Source organism: Solea solea, chromosome 17, assembly GCF_958295425.1.
Source record: "Solea solea chromosome 17, fSolSol10.1, whole genome shotgun sequence".
Lineage (NCBI taxonomy): Eukaryota > Metazoa > Chordata > Actinopteri > Pleuronectiformes > Soleidae > Solea > Solea solea.
Genome location: NC_081150.1, coordinates 3,473,757 through 3,494,562, shown reverse-complemented (window position 1 = coordinate 3,494,562; position 20,806 = coordinate 3,473,757). Strand labels below are relative to the sequence as shown.

The window sequence follows — 20,806 nt, the reverse complement described above, 5'->3', positions numbered from 1 at the left end:
TGAAAACCGACGGCTTGTTGTTGAAATCAGACAGTCCCTGGGATTAAGTTTTGTCATGTTTAATCTGAGCAGGGAAATATGGTATAGAAGGGAATGTCTTGATTTTGTTAGAGTCAGTCTTTAGTAGAAACAATCTTGAACAGTCTTGAATAAACCAGATGTCCAGACTTGTCTAACAGTATGAAATCTCGAGAAATCTTGCAGTGACACAAGTCTCTCAGTCATTTTGTGGCGGTGGCTGCATCTGGGCTGAATGAGAAACCAGAAGTAACACAACAGGCAGTCACTATTACAAATGTGTTTTGTGGCAGCTTTTTGTCATATTATGCGGTCAGTCACAAATTACACAATCTAATATTTTGGGAGGAATATAAAACAAAAACAAAAAACCCAATGTGGAGGATAAGATCTGGCCATGTGATTGAAAACAGTCCCTCACAAAGCAGGGGGAAAAATGAGTGTGTGTCGTGAACATCCTGTCAAAGAAAGTTGAACCCGTACGTTCAGCTCATCTGTCCACAATAAAGGCGGCCGTGCGAAGGTCCTCGGAGAGCACACGATGATTTAGATGGAGAAAGTGTTTTGAAGTGGCCTGGAAGTGGAGGAGAAGTTTCTTCACTGACCTTGTCTGCGATCCAGCTGCAGTGACATTTCAGTGACACTTCAGCTTCAGCCTTTTCCCCTCGTATCAAAGTCTTATCCTCATCTCTTCTTTCTCCGAAACCCCTTCCTTCGCTTCATCCTTCCCCCCTCTTCCCCCCTCGTCTGCACATGCTCACCTCCGTCTCAACGATTGCCCAGAGGTTTATGACGGCAGGATGTGATCTCACACCCTCCTCCAGCCTTTTTCAACCACACATAGAAAATGTCATCATGATTTTCTTTCCCGTCCTCTTCCATGAGGCCATCTCGTCCTGCGAGACCGCTGTGGCCCCCGGAGAAATTTGACACATGGATGTGATCTTTCAAATTTTATCAGTTTTTCCTCCAGAGAGTCTCTCTGTGCTGCACCGCTCTGGCCTTTGTGTGCTGCCATAAAAATGCCTTGACTGTTCCCTTTGTTCAGGTTTATTGTTATAATTTATTATTTCTTGTATATCCTGTTTTCTTCCATGATGTGGTTTTCCTGTAAGAGGTTTTCTGTCAGGGGTTCAGACTAAAACTTATTCCTTCCTCCTTTAACATTAATGAAATAGTATATGTCCTAATTTTGAATAAACAGGGTCTTAAATTATGACAGGTATTTGCCCACAATAATGAAATCAGAGGGTTAACTGATAATGAAAATCCCAGACTTAGTTATAATGGAATTGTGTCATCCAATAGTGCTAAAATAGATAAATCTGTCCAAATTTCCATTTTGTCTGTACACTAATTCTGCTGACTAATTCAGATGTCAAATCTGTCATATAATTCATTACATTTGTATTTTAGACACCAAAACCAGAAAGAATTTATGGCAGTATGGCCAGATTTTAAAGTTATTGTACAGTTTAAAGCTCCAGTATGTAACTGATGTCGCCTAAACCCTGCTGATGTTGCTACCCCTCCCACTTATGGGGTGTTCCATTTATAGTTGGAACTCGGAACTTCCAAGGTGATGGGGCGCCCCATAACCTTGGATTTCCAACTTGCAAACTTGGAGCAATCACACCAACTTCCACGTGAGATTCCAAGATATACATACAACATACAACACTGCTACTTTTAGCGTTAATAGCACTTCTGTTTTATTTGATCCACAGTAAATATTTATCGTACACATAGTACTGTTTAATTTTTAACCGTAGACATGTTGCTACGCTGTTTGTGTGCACAAAAAACATGCGTAGAGCGTTGTTATCGACTGGTATTGCTAATAATGGCTAGCTCGAGATACGATTATTTTTCCCACTTCTCAACTGGAATGCGGCGAACTCGGGAGTGACGTCACTCCCAGTTGATTCAGAGCAACTCTTAGTCCATATTCCAACTGTTCACTTTCAGAGAACCAGGGATCATTTCTTATTTACCTTTTCATTTGCCTTTACTAGCGCGGCTGCTATGCTTCTGCCTTCCCTTCATCTGTTGTGATACAAAAGCACTGCACAAATAAGAAATAACACACCGAAAGCAGTTATATCACGACATGTTGCAGCGAATAGACAAACACTGCACTGTTTTGCTGCTAAAGAATAATTATATTGCCATAATTATTGTCAGTGAATTGGCATTTTTAGGTGAAGCTCAAACATGGAGCAAGTACACAAACAATATTATCTACAGTGTGTTTTCATATCAGAGGAAGTTTCTTAAAAATTCAACATTTTTTGGACAGGGAACATTAACACGCGTTGGTATAAACACCTGCTGGAAAATACCATGCTCCTTTCTCAAAAAGAGGATGACACACATGCACATTGTGTTTGTTGAGTATAGTGGCTGGGGGGATGTCTGTGTGTGTCTGTGTGTGTGTGTTTGAGCAGTTCCTGAAATGCTGTTCCCCTTTTGATGAGCAAACGCTAACTTTAGTCTCCTCAAAGCCTCTCATTCTTCTCTCCTTCCGACTTTCCCTTTTCTCCCACGGCCTAACTTCCCTGTTGTCCTGTTTGTTTCCAAGATCAAACCAGGACTTGGGTTCAAACAAATCTCGTTCTCCTTTCTCCTTCTCTGCTCTGAGGTTTTGCAGACACTCCTCATTTGCAGCCGCTTCCTCTCTTCAACTTGATAAGAACCCTGTGTTTGCATACCACCGCTCTCCCTTCTTTACTTTCTCCTCTCGTGGCCCGTCCCTCCCCTCCCCACTTGTCTCCCTCACAAAGACAATAGAAAGAGGAGTTGGGATGGAACTGTGTCTTTTCCCAGACCAGAAAGTTGCTCTGGAACCTGAAAAAGGGACGAGGGAGACGTAGAAAAGGAGGGAGGAAGAGAGGCAGGGGTGATCAGTGTTCAAGAACAACAAAGGCCTGGTTGAGCTGCTCCAAAGCCCCTGACACCATGTGAAATCCTCAGGAAAAACAGATGTAATTAGACGGCTGCACCTAGTTTTGTGCCAAAAGTGTGCATATTTTAATGCGTTAAAGCAACAGCGGTGAAACAACAGGCCTCTGTTCCTAATTTCTTCACACTGTCTTGTTCTTCCGCCAAGTAATAGCAGCTGTCCAGTATTGATTCTTTATGCGATATGAAAACCTGACAGTATTGTTTGGACTCTTCATCGTGAAAGTGATGTTTTTTTTATTTCCACTTATTCTAAATCAAGAATCCTAATCCTAGTGAAATAATCTTTGTCTAAGTTGTAAATCCTCATCTTAAGAACCTAATAATATTGGTCAAAAATTGCCAAAGATGGTAAATCCATTTGCTTCTGTAGTGCAGTTAATTACCTATTAGACATGTAACACTTTAAATCAGGGTTCTGAAACTCATATAACCTAGGGGCCACTGAGCATGTAGTCTGGTCAGGAGGGGCCAGTTGAAATTTTGTGGTAAAAGCAACTGTTCAGGAGTAGTGGGCGACACAAGCTTAATTTGTGATGATATTTCACAGAATTTAAAAATAAAAGTGTCCATCTTGATTAGCAACGATATATATGTTTCATAAAAAAACACATTATGATGCAAAATTAATCTATCACTAAAAAAAACCCTAATTAGAACTTGATATTAAGTGACAGGTTGCATGTGGTCTGTGGGCCGTGAGCTTGAGTTAAACAAAACATTTCACAATCTGTACAATTTGTTGGTTAAAATTGATGGTAAACATCTTGAAAGTCGGTCACAATATACTGTAGGAGGGTCAGTCTTGATCGCAGTTGTATTTTTGTGGTTATTTAAAATAAAAGAGAGCAATCAAGGCAGAAAAACTTTTCTCAGTTCGTTACACAACATCTGGGATACAAGCTGTAAAACTGTAGGTTGAGTTGCGTCAGTGACAGCGTTCTGGCTCCGTTCTGGTTTATTATCTCAAACTGCATTGAAATCATAGCACATTAAAATCATTTCCTCATCCACAAATCAACAAGTATTTCAGCCTTTGGGTTTTGCACCTGCCAGCCAATGTGAGTCAAACATGTGCATGTGATGTCATTCACACCTTTGGAGTTGCCAGCACCTCGGAGAAGAATGTTGACTTTGTGAAGAGCTAAACCGCTCTGCCAATCTCTTAAAGTTGGAGCCAGCTGCTTTTTTATTTTTTATCTTGTTTTCTCGTGCCCTTGTATCTGTCATTTCTTTTATCTTTGTGCTGTGTGTGAAAGGAAATGATAAGAAACAGACAGATGGGTCATCTGGATCCCGCATGTCGATGTGCAACCACAACAACATGGCTGCCACCTCGTTCATCGCACGGCCTCCTTCCAAACTAAAACCCAACTGCACAGCATGTGTCATTTCAGCGTGGTGTATCGCTATTTATCATTAAACTGAAGAGGCACATAAAAATGTGAGCCAACGCCATTTTTTTTTTAATAGAGTTACTGGATTGACTTTTAGAAAAAGAGTAAAACAAACATAATATGTGCAAAATAAATATGAGGGCTTTGGAAGTTTGGGAAGCGTTCAAAATGCAAATACTCAAATAATCATCTGGCCAATCGCGGTGCTGACCTTAGAGAAAGTGCAGAAACTCAGGGTCCTAAAGGATGGAAGCTGTAAAATCAGCTGTCATGTAAATAGTAAAACAAATAAAATGAACAAAAACAGATTTTTAGCCACTTCACAAAAGGCTCACCTAATAGAATCTAAAATCCCTTAATTCAATTATATTCAAGAATATTTTCATGGTTTTCTCCTGCCATTAATGAGCCTTTTGTGACTGGAAATTAAAGATGAAAGTGTCAAAGTGACACAGGAGCTGCTGCTCTCCTGCTGCCTTGATAAATCCAAATGAAGAATTTCAACACAACACAAACAGTAAGACATTTGAACTTACTGATGGAGGCATCATCAACACCTACCTGTGTGTCGTGATGAAAAATCCACAATTTTCTCTATTTCTCTTTTCTCTTGGTGTAGGGGGGAAAGCCATTTAAAAAGTGACCCAAATTTCAGTACATGGGCTTAACTATGTTTCAGTCACTCATACAACCACACTTCAAAAAACCACAACCAAATCTACACGTATTTCTGTGATACATCTAGTAGTTTCATGGCATGATGATCACTCAAAGGACTAGGTGGTGAACTGTAGCAGGTTAACCACTGAGCTGAGAATATAACCGTGCTAGTCAATCACAATAGCTTCCCCATTCGTCAATGTTTTGTTTTTACTCTCCCTGAAATGTGTATTCTATTAATTACCATCTGGTTGTTTCTGGGACACAACGTTCACTGATTCAAGTCGCATACACTGACTTGTTTACACTGTTATATTTCACTTATCGTGAGCATGAAGTGAACAGTTGACACAATTCACTTTCTCCTGCTGGTGAGTAAAATGGACTTCTGTTGCAGTCAAGTGTTTTTTCACCTGACCTACATATGTAAATCAGCGTACTGTTGTCGTTTTGACATCCACTCAGACTTGAATACATGTTGCGACAATGGGCCCTAAATCAAACCAACCGCGGGTCATCCTTCCGTTTGATGTCTCAACTTAAAAGGCCGTTATCATCAAACTAACTCTGCGGCTGCATTCGACACAGATATAGTATATACTGAGTATGAAGAGAAGTGCAGATGGGCGCTCAGCGGCTGCTTTACAGTGAAAACATACAGTAGCTTGCCAAAGAAAAGTCAGTCCATTATATCATCTCTTTACAGCAAACTAAAGCATATGTACAGATTGTTCCTCATGTCAACATAGATTCACGTGTAAAAAAAAAAAAAAAATCCCCATGTGCTTTACAGGCAGTAGACAAAGGACAAAAGACTGTGCATACATCTATGACAAAAATACAGGTGCAGGACAAAAGGTCTGAACTATACTGTACTATACAGTACATTTTTTCTCATCTACTATACTTTTAGATTTTCCACAAGATCCTCAAAACTCTTTTAAGCATAAGACTTAACAAGCCCTTCCACAGACATACTGGTTGTTCCTGCATGTAAAATAAAAGCTTTTATATGTATTTTAAATTTAAACCTTTCTTTTGTTCCACTGGTGACTGACAGAGTGTGAATTTTTCCAAAGATTGCACATATGGTGCTTCTTTTTGGGGGGATTCATTAATATTAATTTTTTTTATGTAATATTTGTTTTAATGTCCTTTTAATGTTAAATTTTAAGTCCTGGATTAAAGTAGGGCTGCAGCAATCAACTGATTATTAATCGATTACTAAATAATTATTTAACTATTTTGATTGTTGATTAATTGGTATCTTGAAACTTGAAACAAGTTCTGTGAACATTTTCTGGTTTCCTTTGCTCCTCTTTGACACTGAACTGTGGACCAACCAAAACATTCAAAGATATAATAATAAGATATCATTTTGAGGTCTCAGGAACACCTACTTGTAGCATGTTATGGACCAAACTAATTGAGCAGTTGAGATAATAATCTACTGATTAATATATAATGGATATAATCATGAGTTGCAGCCCAAGAATAAATAATAACTTTGTGGTTATAAAAACACCAGTTGCAGATGGAATAAAATACAGTTTTGGGGAAACTGGTGCTTCATCTGATAATCAAATCATTAAACAGTTGGTGCCTCTGAGGTGACTCCACTTCATACAGGTGCTAAAGGTCATTCAGAGCACCAACAGTAATCTTACAGATCAGAAAAGTCTCACTTTTCCTTTGCATTTTGTATAATAAATGTGATTTTTCTTCATCAGATTGACGTCATAAAGCAAAGGGGGCATAAAACATTTTCACACAAGGCCTCTTGTTCCTCAGACTGAATGCAGAGAAACTCAAACATTAGCCTTCATTCATGTTTCAGCCATTCCTCAGACCCCTAGGGTCCTTCTGGGCAGACGTCAGGGAGCTCAGCACTAATTGGGTAGGAGATGTCCGTCCTCACTGCCAAGGTGTCGAAAAGGATTGGGTTTCCCTGTTGTGACCTACAGAAGCCAGAGAGCAACGTGATCAGAGCCGCCTGTCTGCTTTTTGTCTCAGACTCTTATTCACCCACTCAATTACAGTCGCACTCCCCCCCCCCCCCCCCCCCCGTCTCTTTATTCATTTAATTATCCACGAACACTCTAAAACCACATTTTAATGCGGTCTTTCCCTCTTTCTTTCATTGCCCTCTCTCCTTCACTTATGCTAGACAGACATTATCACGTGCAGCGGTCGGTGAAAAGCTCAGAGGGCTTCTGAAATTACCTGCCACCTTCCTGTACATGTCAAAGCACATGATGTTCCAGCTCCTGAACGCTTTGCCACGAAAATACTGTTAATGTCCCTTAAATCCCACAATCAGTTGGATCCTAAAACTTCACAGGATGAAGACATTTGCTTGTATATTTCCCCTTACCTTGTTCTCTTATGTGTTGTACCTTTATTCGACACACTCCCATTTAACACCCAACTTAGCACATATGCATGTTTCTTGTTTGTTTGTTTCAACTAGAGTTAAAAAATAGACAATTTTCTAGTGCTGGGTATTTCTAGCAAAAATGCTATTCAAATAGTCAACGGCATTGTTAGTTGAATAATGAGAGCCAGGCAATGTAATGTAGCGTTCACAGCACAATATGTTAATGAGAGAAGCTTAGGAGATGCATTCAAAGACCCTGGTAAATTTCTTAACTTCTGGGTGATCTATAGCGTGCAGAGATTAGAGGAGCAGCTTCAAGATGCATTCAAGAAAGCTTGTAAATGTCATTGTGTCTGCAAGCACCCATTAAGTCCACTAACTAAATGCTTGCTGGTTCCTCCTTGTGGTAACAGATGCACGACAAATTGAATAGTCATGGCAGTTTTTATTTTTTAAGATTTTATTTGTATCTTTTTAAGATGTAACAATAGTCATAGTAGCTGTTTGAGTTTTTATAATAAAGAGAATAATCGAATACTCTTGCCCATCCCTACTCTTTTCCAATTCTCAGTAGGAGTTTGCCTTTGTGGTTTTGTTATGTTTTTATTTGCAACAATGCAACAAACTCCCTGTAAACCATTGTGTTGGAAATCCGAAGCAGGGAACAACAAATGAAAGAAACTGCCGTGTGAACCATTGACACACGTGACAACAGTATTTCTGTCCCCCTTTAAAACTTAATAGTGGCCCAGCCACTTTTTGATTGCTGTTTGAACGTTGTGCACTCTAACGTCACACCAGAAAAGCTGTGTTCTCGGCATCTAGACTGCCAAAGTAAAGTCGTTGAAGAAGTCTTCAGAGTCTTGATTGGAGCCAGAGCTGATAAAAAAACTTGTGTTGATTGTGGAGTTGTGTTGTTGACCAAGGAGTAAATGCTGATTTTATCAGATAATAGTGGGGTTTTTTGGATTAAAATGAGCTAGAGAGAAAATAACAATTTTCTGTTTGGGCTTCATGTCTGCCATGGACCTGCCATACAGTACCACAGCCTATAATGGTTTAGAAACACCTTGTCCTCTTCTATGCCCTCCTTCCTTTTTGTTTCATACTAAATTTGTCACTTTGACGAGTTGTGTGCAATCATCCCTCAGTGGGCTTTCACCACGGCCTCCGTTCTTCCTGGTCCAGTGCAGACTTTGATGTGGTTCCCCGCTGTAGCGGTACCAGCTTTGGCCCAGGCTGGCTAAACCCAAACCCAGTTTCTCTCATGTTGTTCAGCACCACATTATGAACTCAATGTTATTCTTGGGGGAGGCAAGAATTTAAGTTCATTTAATGCTGAAATACTTTTGGGGCCGTCATTTCAAAGAACTGTCCTGAGCTGACCGGCCGCATGACCACCATCGGTGGGGCTGGTGATGTAATAATTTACAGGCAGCTCCCACAGAGAACTGGCTCTGAGCCTCAGCATCATAATTTGAAGTATGTTTGGGACCCGAAAATAACTGCACTAAGATGTTTCTAAGAGGCTGTATGATGGGTACAGATTCTTGGGCAAAGATTCTTGGACAGTGGTGATGATATAAATCTAAAATATGGTTTTTAAGAGGCAACAGACTTCCATGTCCCAAGTTTGGTCAATGTCCTAAAGATGCAGCCAGGCATGGGAACGGCATGAGAATTTGTTTTTCACGATTAGCCTGACCAAAATAACTATGATTCACAACATGGCTGCAATGATAAAACAACATAATTTGTTAGGGTTAGGGTTTGGTCAAAAGCTACATCAGCTTTAATGATTGATTAGTATATAAACATATGTCTCAAATAGGAATGTAAACTTAATTCTATGATTGTAGATGAAATAGAAATGGTACAAAACACGATGAGCTCTACACAGTGTACAAAAACAAAGTTATTTTCATTAGCGACGGCTACAAAGCCCTGAAAGGCTAAGGTTTTTGGCTGAGCCCTGGGGGCCAGCTGTGAGTGAGTACCTCACTACAGCAGATGATAACAGCTTGCTACATGAAGCATGTCCTAATCCTGGTGGACAGCTGAAATGAAAACCAGGTACGGCCCTCTTCCTTCCCAGAATTCCCTGTGATGAGCCTCCTCCCCTGCTGAGAGGAATCAGTTGTTTGTGAGCAAAATGTTTTTCCAGAAGAATCTCCAGCTATTTCTCTTTGCTTAATCAGGGACATCTGATGAAACCAAGAGATTAAAATGAATACTATAAATGTCTGCTTTGTTTCCAGCCTGATATTATAAGTTGTGTATGATAAAATTATCCTGTTTCATATCAGGCATTTTACTGAGCACATTCCCTGGCTTTGCAGACACAATGACTCCACTTTTTCAGCTACATTAACCGTCTCTGCCATTTTGCTCTCAGCTGTTTATGACATAATTGACAATAAGGAGCAATAAGCAACAGATTTAATTTACCACATGAAGCACAGTTGTAAGAAATATTAAAGTTGTTGCTGCTTGTTACACACACAATATGTTATATCTGCCACTAGGGGTTTCTCAATTGAAAACAATAACAGAAGACTTAGCTTGATTACATCATTAAGTCGGGTGGAATCATGGGAATTGTTGTCCGGGGAGAGCTCTTGCAGCCGAACACACAGTAAAAGGGCATTTGATCCATTTGTGGCTTAGTGGCTTTGTGGTAGAGTTAGTTGTCTTTCAACTGGAAGGTCGTGGGTTCGATTCCTGGCTTTGCTTGTCGATGTGTCCAACCATTGTTGCCTGCGATGTGTGACTAAGCCGCTGTTTGAGTGGTCAAAACGAGAAAAGAGACGGGCTAACTAGACAACAACATGGCTAATAGTCGCTGGATATTTACTTCTCTACTGCGATGTTTCATAGGTGGTTTGCCCCACTGTCATATATGGGTAGTACACATATGTGGTTGCACATTTGCTGTGTGCTTTACACCAGACACGGAGGTAACCAGAAATCATGCAGCCACGGTATAGATGAGAGTTATTGTTGCCTGTTTTGGCGCTCAATGAATACAGTCAGAAGTTCTGCAACTCTTCCATGGTCATTCCACAATAGTGAAGACGGTTGATGAAAGTTGATGGCGACCGAAATCAAATGGTCAGTTACCTTGAATATAAATACGTATTTCCACAGAGTTTTGGAAACATTTAGCAACTATAAGTACGCAATTTAATAAATACCTAAACAAAACATTAGTCTTGTCACTATAGATATGTAAATGCAGAAATGTTACATATAAACTCATGCCTTTATTTACATTTGTGTTAAACTTACAAGGCTTTTTATCACATCTGTGTGTGTGCATGTGTGTGTAAGTGATGTTCTGAACCAGAATAACAGAGGTAGTTGTCCTGGACTGTATAATCCAAACTGAAAATATTCAGTCATCAAGGATTTATTGACTTGGACAGTTTCTACACTCGCTGAGGTTTGAAAGAAACCACTGTAGCCCTGGGCTTTTGTTGCCTTGGATGGAGATGGAGCGAGGAAAAGGGAGCAAGTAGTTATTAAGCTAAACCTGGAAGAGCAGCCAACACATCTAAACAGAAATCTATAATTAAAGTAAACTGGTGTGCGAAGAACGGGTGTGGCTGTATTAAGGATTCATGTGGTAGGGTTTCAGATAATTAAAGGATGTTTATTATACTTGGGGTTGTTGAAAAGCCTACTGTGGTAATTTCATCAAAATCTACTTAACTGAATATTATCATATGCATGTTGTTTATCGTGTAGTAAATGTCATACTTACATTCTGCTAACTATTGTTCAGTACTTGTGTCTCGGTGCAAACATATATAATGTAGAAAACATGTAAACCTGTATTTTAGCCAAAGGTTTTTACTCACTGTAGCTTTAAAGTTGAATAGCGACATTTGAAGTGCCGTGCTAGGAAATGTCAGAGGATTTTGATTATTGCATAAAAACAAACACATATTTATCCAGAAAGATATATAGTCTTCACAAATGAACACAATTTAAATCAGCTTTGAAGCTTATATACAATCTAGTAAATTGATAGATGGCTCCTCTCTTTTTTCTCCTATATCTATATATTGTATCTTTATACAAATTCACGCATAGTTGGCCAATAAGATTGATTCTGATTAATTTAAGGTGGGATTTTGTTGGCTGATTGTTGTGTTAATATGATTTGAACATTAAAAACCCCCGAGTAGAAACAGAACATTTGGAAAAAGTAGAAATATCACATTGTCTGGTTTGAGCAGCTCGCTTGGTTAGCGATGGAAATTCAGTTTGCGCATGCGCCGACCACGTGCACCCAGCGCACTCTTTGCACACGGTTCCAAAATCTGGGCGCAGGTTGTGCTATGATGACACAATTCGCAGCATCGATACTAACGCAAAAAAAGCACTTCTGGCAGCACATATGGACACAGAAGGACATTAAACAGATGAAAATTGGGCCTTGAGGCTACAAAATCCTTTGAAACTACTTTTTAAAAACATTAGAAACTTATGGGTAATTAGGTTGAATTACAAACCCTCCGAAATGTCGCACACTGTTGTGTTACACCTTTAACAGCAGCTAAAAGAATTGCAGTTTATTATTATTTTTTTTTTCTTTTTACAATAAACACAGATTTAACCTTGTGTTTAATTATCATTCATCACGTCACTCACTTATGTTATCATGCGTTATAACATGGTGATGCTGCTGCTGTGGCAGTGGCAGTGAGCGGGTTAAAGCTGACAGCGTGAGCGTCCTATCAGTGCTGCGCAGTCTCAGCCCACAGAGAGAGAGTGAGTGTGTGTGTGTGTGTGTGTGTGTGGCAGTTTGTCATCCTGGCAGCAGGACACACTCCATGAGAAACAGCCCTCTCTCTCTCTCTCTCTCCCCCTCTCTCCCTCTCCCTCTCACACTCGTTGCTGCCTCTCGGGTGAACTGTTTGTTTAAAAGAGCCTCGCGGATATTTCAACTCAAACCAGAGGAGTCCCGAGTGTGTGTGTGCGTTTCTTTTTACACTTGGTGGAAACGAAGCGCCGCGTGCTGCAGGTTTTCACCGGCGATAACGAGCGCAAAGCACCGGGAGACACGAGACACACGGTAGGAGCTCCGTGTTGTGTGAGCGTTTGTTTGCGTGCGTGTTGTCCTACGTGTCCTCCGCTCTGCGTGGACTCGCCTCCCGTGACTGTTTGAAAGTGGGTGCAGTACGAGTGTGTTTTTCTGAAGTTGTGAGGAAACAGTCAGTGGCTCCACGCGTCTCCTCTGTTGTGGAGCGTCACTTATAATCTGTGTGTGTGTGTGTGTGTGCGCGCATCAGGGATGGTTTTACAAGGTAAATTCTCAAAAACCTGCTCTTCTAAACATTTTTGTTTGTTTTTCTCCCCGAAATATAATTTCTCTAATATCTGTCATCATTTTTTTATGGGTTTCTTAATAATGCTATACCTGAATTCATTATAGGACTGGACGATATGGACAAAAACGTTATTACATTGACTAAAGTTTAATTTGATAATTGTAATTAGTGTATTACAATTAAAGATGACTGTGTGCTCCTGTGTGAAAGTTAGTTGTGGTTTTAAAAATCTTTATGGACAAAACGACAAAAAAATTATTAAACAGAGAAACCTTTTTGTCAAATCTTAGGTAAAACATTTTGTGTAACTCCAACAAGTGAACATTTACGTCATTGATTATCTGTCAATTAATTTCTCTACTAATAAAGTAGTGATTTGGTCCATAAAATGTTGAAAAATGTTGTATAGTCTCTCCCAAACCTTAAAGCGAAGATGTTCTCAAATGTCTTTTTTGCCCAAACAATACATTCATATATATATTATACTCCTTATTCTTATATTGTGTTATATTGTTGTTGAGTTATTGGCCGGCCCTCGTCCAGTATGACGTTGATGCCATACTATGATTACATTTCTGTCAGCCAAAAATAAATGTAAATCATTTTACTCGTCCACTTTATACTTAAATCTGATGGAAGAATAAATCCATCGCCATCATCATCATCATCTGCTTATTGATGTGATGTTTTTGTTTTGTCTGCAGCCTCCAGAGTGATGCTGGTTTTAATATTAGGAAGGTTTTAGGACATCTTTCGTCATGTATTTATGTTGTGACTGATCAGTGATTTTCACTGTTCCGAGTTTTAAATGTCGTAACTGATGATTTTTAATGAAGAGCAGACGTGCACTGCATTGCCACAGAATTTTAAAAAAACAAGTCAGTGCTGCAACTAATGATTAATAGATTATGAAAAAAAGAACAATTTGTTAGTTATTTCTTGACGACATCCTCAAATGTTGTTTTTTCTGTCAACACGCTGAAGCTGTTTAATGTCATAGAGGTGCAGAGAAATAAATCTTCACACTTCACTCAAACCGATTACTCTATTATCAAAGTAGTTGGTGATTAATTCACTAATTGATTAGTAATCCATAAACCACCGCAGATGTGTGTATTCACAGTGTTGAAGTTTCTCCCAGTGAGCGTATCGGACTTTGTAACGGGCATGTCAGTGTTGATGGAACGACACAAACCGCAGGTTGTCTGAGTGCAGACTCGGCACGCTGTCGCCTCCAGCCATCGCCGTCACACCGGTGTGTTTAACAGCCCAGCTGTGAAAGAAACATCCCCTGAGGGGCTCAAAAAATGTGCAATATCTCTCCTGACAACCAGAAAACATGTCAAAGAGTGTGAGTGTCCTAAAGTCACGTCAAGCGTACGCTCAGGCCTCGCAGGGGCAACAAGACTGCTGGTGTGTGTGTGTGCTGTTATTATTAGGAGCAGTGTGTGGTTATTAACCATCTCTTGACTGATTCCTGGTAATTGCTGCCTATTAGTTTTAATTAAAGGGATGCAGGGATGCCTCGCCTCGCGTTGCATTAGCCGTCTGTCGCCCCGAGGTCTCTCTATCGCTCTCACACCCCATAATCACGACGATGACATGAAAGACGGGAGAAGAAGCGCGTCGTCATCACCTGCTTTTTAACCTAAACCACTTGCCCTTGGACTCATTAAACGTATAGCTTTGTTTTTGATCCGCTTTCTTTGTTATTTAAAAGTTTGGTGGATTAGATATTTCTTGTGGCTTGTGGTGGGTGAATAAAGTGCAGCCTCATCCCTTCTGGCACAAGTAATCCCTTTAAAGCTGCATGCAGGTTTGGTACTGAAAATAAGCAGGAAATGACATGTCAGCACGTTTGGAAGTCTAGACAGAGTTTGACCTGTTGGATTAATGGTGACTGATGATGTTAGATGCAGTAGAGCTCCACAGTAAGGTAAAAAACATCATAGTGTGATTATCTGACCTGCGGTGTGTTTGATGTGATGATGCTTTGTCAAATGTTAGAGTTTTTCTATCTTAACTTTAAGATTTTGGGGCCAGGAAATGCTGTTTTGTCAAATTTGACCAGAATCAAATGAGCATTTTGTGATTCTGATCCTTTCGTTATTAATAGCGCAGACCGAGGATGGTCACCTGATTACATGCTATTGTTGTTATGTCACAATGTGAGGTCAAGTTTTGACATTCCTTCCTGCTCTCCCTAATTTTTCCTTCCCCTCCTCCTGAAACTTTACTTAAATTTAATTAAAGAAAAGTTAGTTCTTGCCTGATTAAAGGTCTGCAGCCCAGATGTGTGCACGGGACAAATGAGGGGACGAGAGAAAGAAAGGAGAAAATCTTAATTCCACTACTTAATACACTGCTCCTTCGATACTCCACTCAGTAGCTAGCATTGCCTTCCTCTTTTCCCCCCTTTGTAATTACAACCAGGCTACAGTCACCACAGAGCTAATATCCTTATATCTAGTTATTCTATCTCCATAATTAAGCTATGTTTCCGTGAATAATAGATTGCATTATTTTTTTAGCCTTTGCTTGGTTCAGCTTAGTCCAGCTGTCAGCTTTTATTTTGAAGAGAGACACAAGACCCTGCTTGTGTCTGCACAGACCGTCCTAGATGTCTCACCTGCCTGTCAGCGCTCAGCTCTGGTGTGTACACACACATATACACACAGAGAGTGTTGAGGCTAAATTCCAGACTACACAAACTCTTGGTTGCACATGTATGCGGCAGTGGAACAGACCTTAGTCTTGCATCATTGTTTTCATGCTTAATCCCTATTAAACGTCCCTGTTTCCGTGTCGCCTCCCCCCCCACCCCCCCCGTCAGCTCGGTCTCCTGACAGCTGTGGGAGACATACTAATGACTTCATCTGGACTTCCGCAGTTATTCTTCCTCTCCTCCTCCTCCCCCCTTTCGCACCCGCTCCTCCTCCTCCTCCCCCACCACCCCCTGACCCGACGAGGCTGTCATGCTTATGTTTCGCCGCTCGCTCATGTGGAGGTGTCACAGACCGCATTGGTCACGTACACCGCATGTCTTTCGCTCGGGTGTGGGATGGGGAAAAACAGGCTAGTGTGATGTATCGCTCGGCACTCAAATGCAAGCACATCCATTTTGCGGCAAAATATTTTTCAGGGGTCATGGTACGGGTGAAATGGAATACCTCTGTGTGTGTGTGTGTGTGTGTGTGTGTGTCTCGACTTCTAGCAGTGTGTGTTCTGTGCATTTTTTGGGCGGAGCTTCAACAAGAGAGCAGCTGGGAAAGGGATGGATGTTTCAGTTGCATCAGTAAAATTGTGGCCTTTTATTGCAACCTTACCGATAACATCAGTAACTGGGGGGATTGATCAAAATATTTGGTGATATATCCTCGTCAAATACGGCGCTCTGAAGTAAACAGCTCTGAATTAAACTCCTCCGCCATTTATTGTGTTTCGTATCATGATGTGATTTCCACCCCAGTAACAACACAGTAATAGCCTGGTAATACATTTGTAATAGAGAGGCAATGTTATGGTTGTGCCATTTTATTTCTAACGCAATTTTCACATTCATAATGACAATAGTAAGTGAGTGGTAATAAGGAGATAATAATAGTACAGCATTGTTATGACCCCCCTTTAAACCTGACATTAAAATGCAATTTCTGTGATCAGATTGCAATCACTTACAGAAAGTACAGGTGTAAATAAACCTAAGATGCAATGAGGACGGATTTGGGAACTTTGGGAACTGGTTGGAGACGGATTATGACCTCATTGAACCACAGGTGTATGCTTTTTCCATAACGATACCTAACATTAGTGTAAGGAATCATGCATAGAGAGAATAAACTAGTAAAACAATAATGCGCTTTCATGAGAAAGCAGATATTAAAGTTGTGGTGTGGGATTGTCTGAGATTAGCAGCACCATAGCCGCGAGCGTTTCCCTTCCTTTCGACTTTTTCTCCTGCCAACTATGTTGGATATGTGATTGAAATTGTCCCTCTGGTGATTTAAAACTTAAAAATACACGTGAGGGACTGGAAACTAAAACATATATTGTCATATATGAATTCATTTATTTCTCCAATGTTTTTCTTAGTCAATTAGTGGATCATTAACATCCCTAATATCCTGTATGTGTGTAAATAGTGAGCTGAGAGAATGGGAGTGGCCAAGTAAGATATGTCACCTGTGACTCACTCTCATGTGGCTTCAGTGATGGATGACTTTTAGTGGATTTAGTGACCATATTAAAGGTGAATATACAGTATATGACAGGAAATGGCTGCAAAGGACATTAGTAATGAGTTTAGCTCTGCAGCCTCTGAAACACTGTTCACGACACCAGCCTCCACTTCAGCATCTTATCTCTCGATGGCATCAACGATGGCACAGAGTCTGAGCTTGATGTCTTCATGCATCAGAAAGTGAGTTATTCACAACACAGTAGCCTGACGCACTCGTGTGACGTTTGTGAGCTCGACCCCGTGGAAATAGAAACGCACATCGCATTATGTATTTAATGTCAGGAAGCAGTCGCAGCTGTGATCCTCCACAACACATGATTTCTCTTCAACTTGCCTCTAGAAATAGATTTGTGTGCACAGGACAAATAATTCAAGCAAATTGTGTAAGTGAGGATCTCAAGCACAAGACTGTAGGAAACACCTCAGAGCCTTTATTTTGAAATGGTGGATGTAGGAAGTGGCGGCATTAGGCCAGGGAGCCAGTTGCTCAGTGAGTGGATGGTAGTATTTCAATCCATCAATCAGTCAGACTTTATTTATATAGCACTTTTCATATAAATATAAAAAGTGCTCAACACAATAAAATCAACCTCCCCAACCCCACCCCCTCATATTCAATGCTTTGATAGTCTATTAAAATTGCTAAAAATTAAAAAAACACAGTCATCATTCTTAGTAGAGCAGAAATTATTGGCCGTATAATCTGTAAGCATGTTGAGCCATAAAAAAACACACATTTGAATAATCATTGAATCATTTTGGTTGATAAAGCCACCAAAAAAAAACCCAAACTATTCATTTATTCTTGGACTTCCATAATTTACAGTGTTCAAAGAGCATTACCTTTAGCCGCACATAGCAGAATTTAGGTGATCTGTTCTTTGACATTTTCACAATTGTTGCTCAGCAGTTACCTTTATAAAGTTTCTTGAAGTGTCAGCAAAGTAACGTCTCAGTAAGATTCCACAATCACATCTTTAGCTCACATTGTTTGGAGGCTTTTCAACTGATTATTTCCATTAATGATTATTTAATCTGCTACACGATAATTGTTGTTCATAAGTGGTGACATAAACACTTGCTGGTTCGAAAACGGAAACCCATGCACAGGTCAGATTTATTGAAAACAGTTGAAAGCAAACATCTGCCAAGTCAGGCAGTTTACTGTCTCGCAGTGTCAAAACAATAATCTTTCCCATCAACATGGGAGATTGGTTTAAGGACACTTGAGCACATGGAGGAGCAGATGATTGAAGCACTGACCTTCTGTTTAGTGGACGTCCTGCTGCCCACGCTGTCCCACCTAATGTCGTCTTAATGACGCCATGGTGGGTCTGTAATTTGGGCTCAGTTCCAGCACAGCTCACCTCGACCCCGCATTACCTGAGAAACACACCTCGGGCTGCGTTTGAAGTGCATCAAGCATGAAGCAAATCACACATGCTTCCCCCCCTCTCTCTTTCTCTCCCCCCTTTTTTTCCCCCCTCTGCTTCACTCAAATAACACACAGAATGTCATTTGCACACTGCGGTCTCCTTTGAGTGTTCTGCAGTGAAAGAGAAAAGCATCAGGGCTGAAACTGTAGCAAAACAAACCGTTTCTCACCCTGAATGCAGGACCTCTCCCATGCTTTGTAATGTACACTGTATGAGCACCACCATTTCTAATCACGTCATTTTCATGCTCCATAAATCATGATCTGAAATGAGATTGGTTTTTGAAAACTTCACTTGATAGGTGTCCTTTTTTGTTTTTGTTTTTTTGTGCAACCTGTATTACGCAAACGGATTTGTACCAGAAATAAATAATGCATTAAAGGTGAAATTGTTTAGTCTGGTAAACCTAAGTGAAAACAAACATTTGAGACTGCATGTGGGTGAAGTTTGGTCAGTGAAGTGTAAACTTTTCACTCTTGGAGGACTTCTTTTTCTTTTCTTTTAGTGTCAAACTGAATATTGCTAACCAAACATTTTTAATAGTTATATATAAAGCCATTAGTGCTATTTTTTGCTTAGTGCACAGTTATATTATAGTAATACGTATAAAAAAACTGTCATGAGCGATGATTTATTTTATATTATTGACCAGTACACATTAAACTTGCATTTACCTCTATTAAAGTTGCAGTAGGCAGGGTTTTAGGATAAGCAGGATGGGTTTTATTCACAAGCTTAAAACTCTATGCTGATATTGGCACGCTTTATTGCATTTATTGTTTTTTTTGTCCTTGCTATGTTGGCAGTTGTTGCTGGTGCTGGAGTAGCAGTTATTTCCTGGATACAGAGTAAATGTAGACGATCAGCTCAGGATGAGCTGATATGATACATACTGAAGTATCGGTACTGGTTGAAAATCACTGGATTGGACATCATAAAAAGATAAAAAAAAAAAATGTAAAATCTGGTATAGGAACCCTAAATATCATATAAATGCCTAACTGAGCACAGACAGTAATTTTTTTTAAAATAATAAGCAGCAAACTGAGTCATGTTATGACCTGTTTCTTTGTCTTTGTGAGCAGAATAGTTAGAGCATTGTATTACTCTTATTGATGAATGTTCACCTCGCATGTCATACGACTTTTATAGCATCTTAACCAACACTCCTGCTCTGTTAATCCTGACCTTTTCCTCTTGTGTTTTTCCTTTTCTCTTCAGAGGAGTGACAGTGTCCCTGCCAGGCCCACTGGGAGAGGACCATGGCCCTGAGTGATGTGAGCGTAGACCATCTGGCCCTCAGTAATGGAGGCCACCATCCTCTGTGTGCCAACGGGACCGCTGCCCCCCCAAATACCATTACACTTGTCAGCAACAGCCAGGATCCTCTCACAGCTGCCTCTAGCAGTGATGGAGATGAGCATGTGACTGTGAAGGATGTACCGTCTAAAGTTCACCAGAAACCACAAAGATCACTTGTTGTCCAGAGAACAAACAGACCGAGGCAAAATGGCGGCGTGGTCAAACAGAACGGCTCCGTGAGGAACCTTTCTCCGTCCTCTGCCCCCGCCGCAAATTCCTCCTCCGTCGCCGTCACCGAATCCCAGAGGCTGGCCGGCCGCCACCTGCCCTCCACGCACTCCCCGCCCCCCTCCTCACCACCTCCTCTCCAGCCTCCGCCACTTTGCTGCCAGCACTGTCACGTCCACTCCACCCTCTGCTGCCCCTGCGGACAGCAGGATTGTCCGCTCTTTCAGAATCCAGGCACAGGCACAGGCACGGGGCCTGGCTCGGTGCCCCCTCACCCTGGGAACACTTCCTCCTGCCCCTGCTGTGTCTCTGCCTGCACTTACTCCCACCCTCATCCCCATCCTCCTCACTCATCCTCCCCTCTGTGCCTCCATCAGCACCATCACCAGCGTTGGCAGGAGCACCTCCAGAGTCATACGCATACCACAGGAATCAGGTACGGGAAGAGGGAGGGGACGTCATTATGATGTTGTTCTTGTGTGTAAAGGTTGACTGATGTTGGATTTTTAAAGGCTGACAGAATAACTTTAGTTAACAGCACAAACAAGGCAATTAATTGGGCAATTTCCTGAAGGAAGAAAACATCAGAAACTTTGCAAGGCCAATATTCATAATACAAAACGTGACAGTGTTAAATTAATGTAATGCATCTATTTCTTTACAAGGTGGCGGTAACAGCAGCAGCAAGCATTTGTTCAGTGTTTTCAGAAGCACTGAAATGTACTTGTTTCTGAGTGAACTGCGAGTACATTTGCAGAAGTATTGACAATTCTGAGGGTCATTAAATGCACCTCATAACAGGCTGTGGACCCTGCATTACTCACACTAGCTCTCATGTGCTGGAGTTTGAT

General features: G+C 40.8%; 1 protein-coding gene across 1 annotated transcript in view; it reads left to right on the top strand.

Moving 5' to 3' along the window:
• The window catches only part of disp1 (dispatched homolog 1 (Drosophila)), a 96,655-nt gene that overhangs the window by 53,239 nt on the left and 22,610 nt on the right, over positions 1–20,806 (top strand). The window contains exon 4 of the mRNA XM_058613186.1: positions 19,647–20,391. Within this exon, the coding sequence (XP_058469169.1) occupies positions 19,688–20,391 (704 nt within the window). The 5' untranslated portion in view covers positions 19,647–19,687. The remainder of the gene's footprint in view (positions 1–19,646; positions 20,392–20,806) is intronic.